This window comes from Diorhabda carinulata, chromosome 1, assembly GCF_026250575.1.
Source record: "Diorhabda carinulata isolate Delta chromosome 1, icDioCari1.1, whole genome shotgun sequence".
In the NCBI taxonomy this organism is placed as follows: Eukaryota; Metazoa; Arthropoda; class Insecta; order Coleoptera; family Chrysomelidae; genus Diorhabda; species Diorhabda carinulata.
The window spans coordinates 39,395,496-39,412,260 of NC_079460.1; the positions used below are offsets into that span (position 1 = coordinate 39,395,496).

At 32.3% G+C, this 16,765-nt stretch overlaps 1 protein-coding gene across 1 annotated transcript; it reads right to left on the bottom strand.

The window, feature by feature from the left end:
- Positions 1 to 14,959: 14,959 nt before the first annotated feature.
- On the bottom strand, positions 14,960 to 16,765 carry LOC130895112 (probable DNA double-strand break repair Rad50 ATPase). Its single transcript, XM_057802260.1, has 2 exons — positions 16,089 to 16,765; positions 14,960 to 16,005 (listed from the first exon to the last, which is right to left on the bottom strand). Exons 1-2 carry the CDS (start codon positions 16,753 to 16,755, stop codon positions 14,960 to 14,962), a joined length of 1,713 nt encoding a protein of 570 aa, XP_057658243.1. The 5' UTR covers positions 16,756 to 16,765.

Sequence of the window (16,765 nt, forward strand, 5' to 3'; positions counted from 1 at the left end):
AATTGCATAATTCTAATTTCGTGTGAAATCTCGAAATTTTTGTATGAGTAAAACTCAGTCACTGTAATAGTAAACATAGTCATTTCTCCATTAATAATACTCTTAATTGGAGTGCGCCTTTCTTCAATTTCTTGTAATTCTTTGAAAATGAGAGGAGAGCACAGCAACATTGAAAAATAAAAACTTCAAAGGTGTTTATGTATGTTGGCAACTTAACAGAAACTAATTGGAATTTATTTTATTCGTAATTTTGCATTTTTCTCTTTGAAAAGTAAAAGATTTTCATAAACGCCTGCTCTTTCAAAATACATTTTAGCTATTAAATCAGAAGAGTTTAAAAGAATTGTGCTCAGAAATTTATACTAAATTGCTTCCATGAACGTACAATAAAAAATTTTCTAAACTAGGTTTGTCAGACGTTTGGAAAGAACTACAGAAGTTAATCTTACTAAGAAAGAACATCGATCACAAAAACAATTGATTTCAGTTCTATTAAAAATGTTGAAACCGCTTTCCTAGACGTGGCCCAGGCCTTTGATAAAGTTTAGCATAAGGGTCTAAGCTACAAGTTACTATCAAGCCAAAATTCAAAGCTACTAAAGTGGTACACATCGGACAGATTAAGGTAAAAGTACCTCAGGGTACTGTACTTGATAGAAACTTCGCTGGAGTGTTCATGTTGAAAAGTAAAGCAAAGATATTGGTATAAAATGTAAAAAGATGTAATGGTGTCTAGGAAAAAAACTCCAAATTGTCCATACACAACAAACAAATAGACATCTAGTATACAGCTTTGGGGCTGTGCTAGTAAAAGTAACCTTCAAGTGATACATTTCCATAATACAGTATTAAGTAACATCGTTGATGCACCTCGGTACTGCCGTAACAGTGATCTCCATAGGAACTTCGATTTAGAAACTGTTGACCAAACCATAGCCAAATTGGCCAGAATACTACAACATGGGAACGTTGATCTTATCGTGCTCTTCGAAACAGCCAATTTAATAAAACGGCACGTTAACGGTAGTGTTGCTAAAATTTTTAGACATTAATATAAGATACATAATTTACTGGATTCTAAATTCCGCTAAGAATCTTCACAATCTAATGCTCCGCTTCTCTCTACTTCTTTCCTTATAATGGTTAATTCATTGAAGTTATTCCTTGTATTCGTTCTATGCTCATTTTTCTTAATTTTCTTTAGTGTTCAATTATCCTTTAGGTAGTTTTTCCCATATTCTTATCAATACTTCCTTTCCCATGTTTCAAATCTTGTACAGTATTTCCACTGTACAATATAAACGGTATCTCACGAGGTTTTGATGATATGGGTATTGTTTTTGTTACGAGCCTATTTTTTATTATACAGATATTGAAATTTGGGAGTTACAAAAGAAAATGTGAAAATTTGACAACTAGAAATGCTGTTATTGTGATATATATTTTGGGTCCTAGCTTTATTTGTTTTTACAATGAAACAACCTTTATAAAAATGTGTTTTTCGGTCTAAGTACCTACCAAAAAATAATAGGTGAAACAATATGCAGGATGTCTCGTTAAATTCTCTAAAAATACTACCTGACCCAATAGTAGCAGTACAAAGTAGCTGCTTACTCAAATACGGTTTGAAACTGCCAAATTTAAATATGAAAATGAATTAAAAACCAAAAAACAATATCCATACCATTAAACAAGGTTCTTTACAAGATACAAAAAAACTGAATGTTCTCAAGAAGCAGATCATGGGAGAAGTTTATGGAACGGTGAAGAACGAGAACTTTCAAGTGTAAAATACGATGGAAAGATGAAATCGGCGTTTATCCGATTTATATTTAATTTGCGGAAAGTAGCTTTCGTTGAACCTCACGAGATCGTCTGCTTTAAACCATTTCTTTTACACTTCTTTTACATCTTTTGATAGCCGTTACTAACCGACAAAAAAATTTTTATTCGGTAGGTACAGGCAGACATTTGGCTTTTCTTTCTTTAATTTTTTTTATTACCCTACATCAAAGATCACTATAACAGGAACGTTTGGCATAGTTTACAAATCAGATAAGTTCCTTTTTTTAAAATAAATATACATAAATTCACACGCATAACAAAATCCAATATGGCTGATTAAACGTCCGTATATAAACAGTAGAAAACATCATCCTACTTCTATATGATCAGATACGATTCAATAAACCCCGAGTTGAATGAATGACCATATTCATATTGAATATAAAGAGAAAAAAGGGCATTGTGGTGATTATATGAAATGATATCGTCATTATACATTTCATTTCTTCGAGTGTATCCCACCGAATTTTTCGCATCGATGCTCGGAACTACACACATCGATGTTGATGAGTTTTTTATTTGGTAATCGGAGGGATTGAATTTGTATATTTTTTCGTTAACTGGCTGGTTGTACTTATTTCCATTCGATTCTCCCATTATTTATTGTTCTATTCATAAACTGAACCAATAAAGTAAATATTTACTATTATAGAGGAATCAAGGGCTAGGTAGATAACTACTCCACAATGACACTAAATTACAGTCACTCTATCTCAAAATTTAATAGGTATCAGATGGAATTAAAAGACTTATTTTAAACTCCTTAAGATATTTCTTTGAACACAGCAACTTGTTCAAAAAAGCCTCTAAAAGATTCAAAATTCTTAAATCCAACCCATTTCTATTAGTTTTTTTGCATAAACATTAAATTTTCTATAACAATAAAAAGAAAATAATAAAACTGGAGAGGATGATGGATTTATGGTTTTGAAAATATGTGGAGCAGTAGTGCGAAAGAGAATCTGTGAATTAATCCGGAAATATGGAAAGATCAACAGCTCAGACTGGACCAAAAATATTATCTACCCAATTCACAAAATGGAGATATGAAAAGGATTAGCCTGAAACGAACGTCAAAGGGATTTTATTCAAGAAATGTACGTCGGATATTAACCATTAAAATGATACAACATAATATCTGTGAGGAAAATTACTGTTCGGTGACTTTTAACTTATGACTCCACTTTGAGATCAAAATTGTATGAATTATTGGACAATCCATGAGCTCCACAAAAACCAGTTTTTTGAATTAATATATATGAAGGTATTGACAAAAGGAATTGCCTCTAAAATCTAAGACAAGGATTGAAATAGGGAAATCTATTATCTACGTTTTTATGCGACATGGTGCTTGAAGATATAATAATAAAATATGAACTCCATACTAACGAATTACGTATATTTGTTGAAAAAATGAGTGAAGACATATAATAAACATGAAGGAAACAGAATATAAGAAACAAAAGACACGGTAAAAAATGTTACATTTAGAACAAATGGTTTCGAGAAAATCAATCAACTTTTGATTACCATGGGGAAACAATTAACAACGAAACTGAAGAAATAGATGAAATAGATAAAAGGCTTTCATATGACAGTGTATAGCAGAGCTCTCGGTAATTTATTGAACGCAAAGAAACGAATATACAAAACGTTAATTAGACTAACGTCTAGATCAATAATAGAGAAAATATTTGCGTGAAAAAACTGGAATGTGGGCTTACACTAGCTAACTACAACAAACAGAGGTAGGAGCAACTCATAGATATTTGGACAAAACCATCATATAAGAGCATGAACATAGGGATGTAAGCAGAGCGGAAGTAGAGGAACATGAATGTAGAGATTTTTTAAGGACAAAAGACGAAAAAAATTGTTAAGAGCAATCACAGATTTGAAAAATAAAAGAGATAAGGAATTGACAGAGATAGAGAAAATTTAAAGTTGTGAATAGAAAAGAACATAATTTCTTCACTTTAGATGGATATCACCTCGTAATTTCAAAAAACTCATACTATTTTATCCGAGATATTGGACTTTCAAATGACCGTATATTTTTTTGAAATTCAATATACGATGTAACCGTCAGTGAAAAACCTATTAGCTAAATTAAGATCCAATTCTTTATTTTATCCTGATAGTGCATTGGAGAATCATGAAAAGTAGTTTTTTATTAATTGAATAATTTTTCAATTCAATGGATGGATAGCCTCAGGTTGTCCCTGGCGTTCAAATTTCCCAACTGTACAAAAAATGTCTATTATGTTATATAATTTTCTCGTATTTTCAGTTGAAAGAGAATAATTGAGAATTCTTTTCATCTTACATCTGTTTCCATCATTGTTTAAAAGAAACGTTAGATGCCTCTTCGAAACGGCAGGAAATTAATTTTATCTCCAGACTAAACAAACAAACGCGAAGTTGCCGTTTCTTGTTATCAGTTACATGATTGTTTTGGAGTAGTAGGCTAAAGGGTAGGGAGAAGATGGAGAGGAGGGAATGTAGTACAAGTCGAGTTAACGCGCAGTTGGCTATGAAAAGACGTTGTCCAGCACCCGTGAAATTTTCTGTAACTTGAGGCAAATTATTTTGCCGCATCAAAGGTGGCTTGCAAATTGTTTTAACGCGCTCCCTACGAGCTTTTCGCGCTCCGGTGGATTTTCTTTGGATTTCCCGGCGCTCCTCCTTCCGCGCTTACTTTTTGTCTGTGACGTTTTGGAAACGTTAGTGATTGGTTAGCTATTGTTTTTTGTATCTTGCTGCTTTTAGGACGGAAATTGTTGTTTTCTTTGTTCTCAAAAATACCGTATATATATATATATATATATATATATATATATAAACCGTGTCAGACACACCCCCGATTTCTCCTCCTAATTTGATGGAGTGGCAAAATTATAATTTAATCGTATTAAAAAGGGGTTGAAACTTTTGGAAGTGACAGGCTTGGATAAAAGTGGATTTTAATCTTCGAAATCTTAAGCTTCACAATCCATTTCCAAATTCTTTTAAACTGTTTTCTACCTAAAGTTTAATCCAGGACCGAACGATTATGATGCCCATTAGACAAAGTATTCAGTAACTGATAAAAGACAATAGACAAAATGGATTACGATACGAAATCGACTATTGAGGATTTCAGTCTCTCGATGAGTTCATTCAACACTTTTAGCAATCCTGTAGGAGTCTAACTACGAAACTGCGAAATAATTAATAGCTAAGCTGTCAAATGCTATTACTCTTAAGACAGTATATACCAAGTGAGGTAGATACTGATAAAAACACTGTTACAGCTAATAATTTTGAGGTTAGAAATACTATAGTGAAATCGGCCGTAACAACTGCAAAATACTTGAAGCCCGAGGTAGAACTGGGAATAATAGGATAACATGATATCTAAACCTTGAAAAAAAAGGTTGTTTTTTCATTTTTTACTCCATAAATTTGAAGGAAATTGAGAAAGAGAGATCCGGGATTGTACGTTGAATAATTATCAATGACGGTGCTACAGAAAAAGTACCAAGTACCAAGTGAATTTTTATCGGATGCACGTGTTTTGAGCGGTTTTTCAAGATTATTCGCGTCAGGACTGTCGTTCCACTTCATAAACTGATGATAAAAATTTGACAATTTGATTTGATATAACATGCGGTTGAGTATGCGTTACGATTACTGAAATATGAAAATGAATAAATAATCCGTGACGCCAATTTTACAAGACAATTTTAAAAAAAAAAAGTATATACTAAAAATATGACTGCCATTGACAATTATCCAACTCATTCTATTCCTAAAGTGGAATTATATTTAGAGGATCAAGCGTTCTGGAATGTTTATAGAAGACTTTCAGCACAGTTTCCACACCTCGTAAACAGAGATTAGTACATGCAGTATGGCAAGTGTAATAGTAAAAAATGTATCCAAACCAAGTGAAGTTTAGTTTGAGTGAAGTGAAAGATATGAAAAGTGGAATAGTAAGATAATTGGAAATTTTTGAAAAATATGAATTACGGATCTGCGTTTACGTAAAGTTCTTTCTGTTGAAAAAGCAAGCTAGACAAAGAGGCAAGTTTTAAGAAGAAGAATTTATCTTAGAAACCAGTGAAATATGAATTCCTTCCTACCTATCAACTAACCATTGTGTTTTAATAAGCGAAGCTTTTGTGCTTTTCCATATCACGCGCCCACTTATTTGGTTAATGTTTTGTAAAATTTCTCAAGCGATCCATTCAAAGATACTTTTGAATTAATTTTATCTTATATAATATATTTCTGTATTATTGAAAAGTTTATTTACCAACAAAAGTCTCAAATTATAAAAATTCTTAGTGGATTTCAACAGTTGTATTGGACCTGTACAATTTTGTCAAACGTGAAAAGGTATATTGTCTCATCACAACTTTTGATTAAATAATCAATAATTAATCCTCAACGTATATGCTTAACCCGTTGATAAAATCTACTAAATGCTTTCACAAATATGATTGGATATACTTTAATAAACGTTTTGAAATTTATAACCAGTTGTTATAACATAGTTGAAATAATAGGTTTCTAGATTCTAGCCCCATTATGAGGATGTACTTAGTTAACCAAGACCAGTTCCATGCGTAAAATACTGTGTTACTACAGCAACGAACAATAAGTGTCAGTGTAAAGTTTGGCGTCAGAAAAGTAGACCAAAGTTACACCATAAATTAAAAAAAAATTGTGAAAATCGAAAAATTGGAGTATCGAACCATCATCAAGTACCTGTATTTGAAAGGGTTAAGGGGTAAGCAGGTTTACGAAGATATGCTTGATACCCTTGGTGATCAATGTCTTTCGTATGCGACCGTGAAAAAAAAACGGATATTTGGAGCACTGAATATTTACGAATACGAACGCGTTTACCATATAGTTCACGTCAGTTTGGACATAAGAAATGGATCCCTAAATGTTTGAATGTTGACCAAAAGTGTGCAAGGGTAGAAGCATCGCGTTCGATCTGTGCTCGATTTGAAAACGATTTAGACTTCTTAAACCGAATTGTTACTATCGATGAGACTTGGGTACATTTCTACGATCCAGAAGCAAAGCAATAATCGACGGAATAGTAACACTCTGGTTCTCCAAGTCTTAAGAAGTTTCGTGTCCAAAAATCTGCTGGAAAAGTTTTTGCTTCAGTTTTTTGGGATTGCCATGGAGTAATCATGATTGATTTTTTGGATAAGGGTAGAACAATAACTGGAGATTACCATTAGACATTACTGACCACTCTATGGGAAAAAATTAAAGAGAAAAGACGCGTAAAGCTATCCAAAGGTGTTTTGTTTTTGCAGGACAACGCCCCTGTACACAAACCTCATGTTACCATGCAAAAAATTCGTGATTTAGGGTTTGAATTACTAGAACACCCCCCGTATTCACGAGATTTGGCAGTTCACTTCATAAAAAAGGTTAAATAAGAATTGTAATTTAACGTTGTCTTTCTACCTGCTTGTCTCTACACCCGCGCGTACATACAATCCTTCCGATCATTTAACGGCAGCACTTTTCCAAAATCAAATAGAGAGAATGCTGAGAAACAATGACGACAATAGCGGGCGTCAAGTGACGTGTACAATATTGACAGACAACTGTGACGTGTCAAGTCAACCTGCATTGGTTGTCAACTCGATTCTGGATCCTTTGTGGATGTTGATAACCAACGGTCATACATCGAAAGCGTTAGCCTTGCGTTTGACACATTATTAGCGTCTTTGTGAGAAAACTGGCCGTATACGGGGTCATTGGAAGAGCCCCGTTTGATTACTGGGTCGCGGTAATTGGGAAACGATAACCGAACAATCAAAGCTCGCCTCTCTCTCTCTCTCCTCTTCATTGATTGAAGTCTGTAGAGTAATCAATCATTCACTTATATGCCACTAGAACAACCCATCTATTGAAATTATATAAATAACTAGCTTTTACCCGCGGCTTCGCTCGCATCGAATCCATTAAATAAGTATCAGAAATCATTATAATAGAAATATATCAATATGATACTATTTTATTGCTATTGTATTATCTAAAAATTACTACATACAATGAAGTTTCAAATGTATCTTTTGATTTTACTCAAAAATCATTTTGACTCAGCTCGCTTTAGCTCCTCTCCAACTCAACCGATTTAAGTGTTCAAAAACTCAAAAGAAAGAGGATATTTCAGCGAGTGTCCTTAAACCAAAACGAACTCTGTAGCTATATTATAACCTGAGATATAGATTTTTGAATGTAGAAAAATTGCCAAAAACCTACAAAAATCCATAACTCCACATTGAATGTCCGCGCGTAGCTCCTCTCCAACTCAACCGATTTAAGTGTTCAAAAACTCAAAAGAAAGAGGATATTTCAGCGAGTGTCCTTAAACCAAAACGAACTCTGTAGCTATATTATAACCTGAGATATAAATTTTTGAATGTAGAAAAATTGCCAAAAACCTACAAAAATCCATAACTCCACATTGAATGTCCGCGCGTAGCTCCTCTCCAACTCAACCGATTTAAGTGTTCAAAAACTCGAAAGAAAGAAGGTGTTTCATCGAGTGTTCTTAAACCAAAACGAACTCTGTAGCTATATTAGAATCTGAGATATAGATCTTTGAATGTAGAAAAATTGCCAAAAACCTTCAAAAATCCATAACTCCACATTGAATGTCCGCGCCTAGCTCCTCTCCAATTCAACCGATTTAAGTGTTCAACAACTCAAAAAAACGAAGGTGTTTTAGCGCGCGTTCTTAAACCAAAACGAACTCTGTAGCTATATTATAACCTGAGATATAGATTTTTGAATGTAGAAAAATTGCCAAAAACCTACAAAAATCCATAACTCCACATTGAATGTCCGCGCCTAGCTCCTCTCCAATTCAACCGATTTAAGTGTTCAAAAACTCGAAAGAAAGAAGGTGTTTCATCGAGTGTTCTTAAACCAAAACGAACTCTGTAGCTATATTAGAATCTGAGATATAGATCTTTGAATGTAGAAAAATTGCCAAAAACCTTCAAAAATCCATAACTCCACATTGAATGTCCGCGCCTAGCTCCTCTCCAATTCAACCGATTTAAGTGTTCAACAACTCAAAAAAACGAAGGTGTTTTAGCGCGCGTTCTTAAACCAAAACGAACTCTGTAGCTATATTATAACCTGAGATATAGATTTTTGAATGTAGAAAAATTGCCAAAAACCTACAAAAATCCATAACTCCACATTGAATGTCCGCGCCTAGCTCCTCTCCAATTCAACCGATTTAAGTGTTCAAAAACTCGAAAGAAAGAAGGTGTTTCAGCGAGTGTTCTTAAACCAAAACGAACTCTGTAGCTATATTAGAACCTGAGATATTGAGGATAGAACGTGAGTATGTGAAAAACTCCCATAAGTAATGTACAGGGGGAAATCGCATTTGAGTATAACTTGAGAATGGTGAAAATTAGTTGAAATCCGATGGTTGATGGCTGATCTGTGCATCAATACCTTTCATTGAAAAAAAAATTAAGCAAATCGGTTGGGTAGAATGCCTGAACGGACTCGGAATGGAAATCATCAATTTTTTTAATATATAAGATTATTAAATTAGTGGATGTGAACTATTGAACAAAAGTTGAACCAAAAAAAATCCGAAAATATTAGCTAATCTCATTCATAGATGATTATAAAAATATTTACATACAAATATGGATTCATCGCTTTGAAAACCAGATTTGTTCGACCCCTGTGTCTAAACGAGCCGTATCATTGGCCTAAAAGAAACAAGGTAGTTGGTGATTGTTACAAAAAAGAACCCTAAAAGGATCCGGTTACTGTCACGAACTCGTATAACATTCTTTTGAAAAGTTGTCAGCTACTGTAATTTTCAGCTTAATCCTATGATTGAGCTTAGCCCGACACTAGTATCATTACGGAATTAGGTAGCAGCGGACCTCCCTGTATGTACGGGGATAGGTTTGCCGTTAAATTTTCTGAATAAGGGAGATAGTCTTAGAAAAATTTTATTCTCATTGTGATAAAATGATATCTTCGATTTTTAATGGATTGCTGCTTATGTTTCCATTAATTCATCAAATTCTTTCCTTATTTAATATAATAATTTCTTTATGAATAATCTACCAAGTTTACTCATAACCAGTGATAGTTATATAGATGTGATGCGCTACTAAGGTTTCATTCTATTTGTATAAGGGTTGCCGATGGTATTGAGACTTTATTGAATTACAAGAAAAAAAAAAAATATATATATATATATATATATATAGATAGATAGATAGATAGAAAGATAAAATTGGGAATTGATATCTTCGTCGGCGAGTTGCTGCTTGTCACTCGCAGACTGAACTCGTTCAAAAATTCCTATCAGAAAACGCGAGAAAACTTAATTGAAATAATATTAGTATGATCATTGTCGATATTCTTCTTTTGAATTTTTTATAATTAACTTCACAAATTGAGATTACCGAGTCATAGTCCAGAGAGAAGAGAACAAAAAATTGAGTAGAACAATATTAAGTGAAGATTGAAAATAAAGCAGAAAATTCTATTGCAAATCGACAATTAGTATATGGTGTTGCTAGAATAAAGCAATCAAATGTAAAAGTATCCAATAACATAATTGAGAAAAATTAAAAGCAATCGAGAAATTGTGAAAGATTTGCCCCGATCTGGCCGGTCATCAACATCAACTGAAATTAATAAGGAAACTTGAATTGTCGCCTGAATTAATTATTTAAACTACTGATTGATCAATACATGAAAATCTGTTTTTTTAAATGGGAAAGACTCTCAGAGATACTTCTGATTTCGATCCTACGGTCATGAAACGCATGTAAGGCACATAGTTCATATTTTCAGACAAACAAGTACATAATATCAATTAATAAATGATTACAATAAATAATATTTGAAATTAAAAAGAATTATCAATGATACCTGGTCTATGAATTTGCATTTAAATATTCCCAATCATCGAAGTCTGATTGAATTCAAATTTATTTCATTATTTTTTAACATCTTTTAGAAATTTCGATTTGTTTTTCTTATTTCTAAATTTCTCCATTTATCAACAAATAATTCTAACCTGATCGGTAATTATTATTCAGAATGTTCAGATCGAAAAACTTTGAAACGTTACACTGAGGTACAAAAATCTCCATTCAGTCAAACTATATACCAAACATTGTAAATGCGTACCTTTTTTAACGTGGGTTACCTTTTCAATTACTACTAATAATATTTTCATTTCATTGTTCGGTAAGCGCGAATGAAGAAGAATATCAAGTTCCTTCTGGCATTTTCAAAAAACACCATTCAATCAAGGATAGAAAGATCTCGTGGAAACAGTTCGATTTCTTTTTATTATTTTTTTTCCTACTTCTTTGTTAAATGCGTGGGAACACCTCCTCTCGATTGTTTGTATTCTTTCAATTATTTCGCGTCAAAGAAAAAGTTAGTTTTTTTGTAAGAGCCCGTTGAAATTTAATATGATATGTACGAGGAATGATCTGATTCAAAATTCGAAAACATATTTCATAAAACTAAGACACTGCACTTAAATATTATTTATTTAGTTTTTTAATCGTCAGATTTCTTTGGTTCATTCTTGCATTGTAGGTTTGATGCAATTTATTTATTTATGCTAACGCAACTCGTACTTTCTTTTATTTTGCACCTTATTTTTCTTCCTGTAAGGCTTTATTTCACTGAGATTTCTCTCTATATGGAAGGAATTCTATTCTTTTTGACTACTGAGATTCCAAGCAGGTCAATCAAATTGTGACTTTTACTCATCGCCTTACTCACCCCAATTCCTTTGCTAAGCCTTAAGTTAATTGTTCAATAATTGCTGAATCTTTTCAACACATATGAAGAGAGAATTTTTTATCTCATCTGAAGTATGTTAAGAAACGTTCGAAATGGAAAACCTATATTCAGTGTCGATATCGAATATTTTTGAATGTTTTAGAAGATATTTAACATAACAGCAAATGTTGAAAACTGAAAGAATGCTATAACTGCCGTGTTAGTGTCATCAGTCGACTTATACAAAGAAATCGTACCAGGTAGTATACGTTGAAGATATTTGAGACCACAACAATAAACAGTCTCAAATCAAGACTATTCCCACTTTATGTACGCTAAGAATTGTTGCTGTAACAGCTTCTGATCTCCAGGATAATAATAAGTGCGCAAACTGTAAGGAGACGTTGAACGAGGACAATTCACATGCCACAAGACCTCAATTTTGTTCTATCTTAATTACGTGACATATTAGGCAGATTTGGCAAAAGTACCCAGTAATTAAGAGCAGTTTATTATGTACTTAAACCTTCCACTCCAGTCTGTTGTGCTTCCATATGAAGTTGACAAACTCGTCCCAAGTCTTTTAGCATCCGAGCCAACTACTAGATTTTCCTGCCGAATCTGCAGACTTCAATCCGTTTGAAAATGTCTGGAACGTGTTATAATGGAATGTTACGCATCAAAATGAATTTATTAATCACCAAGAGTATTTAAACAGTCTTCTCAAAGAATGGGAAACTGTCTTTAATGCTAAAGAAGGTGATAGAACATATTAAACAACCTAGTCCAGCTTATATGTGTATATAATAATAGTTTTCAGTGAAAATTGTCAATATACCATCGCAGTTTTCGAATTTTATACTATTAATTTCGAATTATTCAAATTTTATATTTAATTAATGAATAAAAAACAAATACCACTAATTTTCGGTGACATTTTAACTGATTTAATCTAATGATACGAGGTTGACTTCTCGCTGTATTAAAAAGGAAGGAACGTGTTGCCTATTGAAAGTCACTCCCCTTCAAAAAAAATATCGGACATTGTTTTAATAGAGTGTAATGGAGTAATCTGTCGAAAAATAGGAGCACAATAGGCAGAGAACAATGAAATATCACAATTTGGACAATAATTGAGTAATAGAAAAACGTTTGCCCTCGATCGAAAACGCTTTTCGAAAAGTTTAAACAAAGAAAAAAAGCAGTGGGAGTCTGCATGCACATGTTAGTCCCTATTATATTATTATTATTCAATGGAGATCACTGGTTTTTGTAACTGGAAAGGTATACTCGACTTTTAAAAAGATTTTCAACATAAAGAAACTCGAATAAAAGAGAGTTGGAGTTGGAGAAAACTTAGAAATAATTGCATTTTAACATTCTTCTTCCGGTCGGTAAATGTGATACCCCTCTTTTATTTTCTTACTCTTTGGGACTCTCAGACGTTTTCTTGTTTTATTGTATTGTTTTTCTTTGTATGTGTGTGCGATAAAATTTCATTTACAATGAAGGGAAGTATCCCTCTAAATCATATTTACATATAATAAATTGAGTAACAAATAATATTTATATCAATGCATCTAACTCTTCTTGATTTTAGGTCTCTTTTGTTTTAAAATCAGTTTTTTCAATAATTTATTTTATCATATTCATGATATAAATAGTTTGATAAAGACTTAAACTAATTTTAAAACAGAAGAGACCTAAAATCAAGAACATTTAGATGCATTAATATATCAAAAGGTCTAAGAAATAAGCAATTAAAGAATCACCACGAAACATTCTTTGTGTTACACAAAAGTGCAGTGACGTTTTTAAAAATCACCCGTTGTGACTTATTTGACTTTTTCTATTTATGCTTTTCGAAATCCACATTTTTAACTGATCATACAACTTTAGTGATGAACTTAACTAAGTTATCTCTAAAATTGTCGCAATCCATTGCTCTAAATGAATATCCCTCATTTCCGAATCTGCCTCATATAAGAAATTTTCCCAATGCTTGGTTTTTTTATTTTTATAATTTCATATTTAGTACAGCTTGGTAAAGATGTTTATTTATTATTTCTCCACTATTTGTAATTCTTCTTTTTGTATTATATTTATATTAGTTATCCCTTTCTAATATTACGCAGTATTTATGAAATAACTTCTATGCAAAATTTTTCCATGATTTTGCCTTAGCAGTTCGATTTATTATTAATAACCGTTTACCCTTTTCTCTTATCTATTACTTATTTTTCTTTACTAACTAACATTGTCGCCAGTTCTGTATGCAAATATTCAAACTACTTGCCGTTTTTTGTTATGTACAAATTGAATATTTGCGAATAAAAAGCTTAACCAAAACGTCTCCGATAGTTTCATGTGTATGAGCTTATGAATTTGCATTTTTCACTTTTCTGGTAATAATTATCTTGATTCGAGCAAAACACTTTTCCTAGAATTTCACTGATCTAACATGAAAGATATATATTTGGAAGATCGGAAGATGTCAGTTCGAGTTTTTGACTATACTTCCATCAAATTTGAGTATCATCTTCAAGCATAAGTTCGCGATACTATGTAATAAAGCAACGTACATAAATTATTTGAGAAACTTTTTAAACGACCGATAGTATGGGCTCTCCCTGTATACGAATTGTCTGCCAACTGTCTTCTCACAAAAGATCAACCTCAGGGTATGTTTTCTTAACTGTATTTTCATGACTAGAAAATTAGGTAATGAACCATCTAAAATCTTTGAATAGACCCGTGCAAATAATGTAACCCAATATTTTTATACAATTGTCCGTGTATTCTTGAATGAAATCCCGCTGTTTAAGGATAAAAGTCCTAGCATACAAACATTAAGGATGATGTTACTAAAAGGATTCAACAAAAATGTCATCTATTGTCCCTTTGACCGCGATTAGATAAACTGATGCTCTTTTTTGTTAGAAAATTGGGACTTAATTGAAACGTACTAGATAACACGTGAATGATACGCATCAAGATGGGCGTGCTGGTTAGAAAAAGTATCTACTTTCCTTTCAATTTTTATAATACAATTAAGGATTTTGATAAATGTAGCTATCGTCTTTCTAATAAATACATTAATTCAGATTCTCCATATTTTGGTCCATCTACAAAATTTACAATAATAATTGGATGGGTTACGTTACATGGAATACTTTTGTTTGTTTGAGGAGTAAAATTTTTTGGGTACTAATAAAAATAAACACTTTATTATATGAGATATTTATTCCATTACTGAAAATTTTTATAAAGAATATTCCTAAAATGAAATGTCAAGAAACGTAAGCTAAGCGTCTGGGAAACTAGAATCATCAGAAGACGAATGCAATATTTTATTAAGTGCCAAAACTTCTAGATTTTTGGATGGTCCAGATGTTGCACTATCTTTTGTTGTGTGGGTAGATTTGCAATAAATGGGAATAGTTTCGTGAGAACAGTCGCACAGTAGCTTAAATTCACTACGAGAACAACTTTCTACCTTGTTTTTATCTTTTTTCAGTTTACTTTCAAATGAAAAACAAGACAAGTCTCTTTTCTTGTTGAATTTGTTATCGTTTAGAATATTCTGTTTTATCTTTTTGATTATTTCCATTACTTTAGATGAAGATGAAGATGATGGAAGCTGTCGAACTATTTTCTGATCCGATTTTTCTTTAGAACTTTTACTTTCTTGTAATTCATCCATTTCTTTTGAAAGTTTCTGTTTCTTATCATTCAAAGAATCAAGAAAATCTTGGTTGATGAGTTCTTTCATTGAACATAGCTCTTTTTCCAAATGTTTTAAAGTATTATTTCCTTGGTGATAAGCTTCTTGGAATATTGTCAGCTCTTCTACTTGAGATTTGTACTCATTTCTTTCTTTCTTTAAAGAGATGACTTCCGTATCATATTTCTTTTGGATCTTCTTTAAACGATCTTGAAGCTTATGTTCGATAACTTTCAATTCGTTTCTTTCTTGTAATACTGTTTTAAGCTTACATTTTGTGCATTCGTGTTCGGTTTTTATTATTTGGAGTTCAGTCGAAAATTTAGTTTGTAGACTATGAACTTCCTTCTTTATAACATCAAACATAAGTAGTTCATCTTCATCATTTGTCTGTAAGTTTCCACCTGATGCCGCTAATTTTATTAAATTTGCTATTATTTGAATTTGTCTGAGCTTCTGCTTCTTTTGGTGTCTTCTATTTGCTTCTAATATTTTTTTAGTTTCAAATTTTAGACCTACCACCATATTTTCAACGATTGATAGGTCTCCCATTCCTTCAATAGATGATGTCATTCCATTCTTTAGATTATTGAGATCATGTTTCAGGTTATTCAGTTTTCTCAAATCTGAAAGTAAAAAAAAACAATTATTTATCAACTAATTTCTCACCAAGCTACAATAATTTGGAGAGATAACATTCTCGGATTACCCTTCTGTTGTTTTACTTCATGTTCCTTGCATTCTCTCATTCTATATTTTAGCTCCAGTATTTCTTGTTTCATACATATTAAAATATTACAGTTGATCCTTTCTTGAGGTGGAAGACTTAATACTTGTTCTACGATATGGTTTCTTTCGTCTTCTATTAGAATCAATCGATTACAGCAAATTCTAAAAGAATTCAATTTTTGTCGAAGACCCACAGTCGCTTCTAGAAGAGCAATGAATAAATCTAGATAAACAGCTGGATTGATCGTTTGTTGAAGTAATATTCTTTGTTCGTAGGGTTTCTCCAGTACTTCGTATAATTTTTCAGATATTTTCCTCAAAATGAATTCTTGGGTATTCAAATATTTATATAATTTGCGGTCTATATGTTTCATGTGCTCATACAAACGCAGTATAATGCTTTTCATTCCATTTTGTTTTGTAAATTGAGCAAAATCCAATACCACTGGTAGATCTTCAGTATTCTCTGTTCTGCAAGTTCTTGAGAGCTCAATCATTTTTCTGTAATTAAGTTCGCGTTTCATATAATATAAAATCTGTAGCTTTTGATTTTCTAGTTGTTGTCTAAGTTTGCTTATCGTGCTGTTCTTATCATATAGAATAGATAAGAACGTTGAGCTTCCATTTTCTTTAGATATAATATCCATTTAGAGGAGA

Coding starts and splice junctions, on each gene's coding strand:
- LOC130895112 (XM_057802260.1), bottom strand. CDS start 16,755: ATGGATATTATATCTAAAGAAAATGGAAGCTCAACGTTCTTATCTATT. Junction 16,006..16,088: donor TGAAGTAAAACAACAGAAGG/GTAATCCGAGAA, acceptor TTTTACTTTCAG/ATTTGAGAAAACTGAATAAC.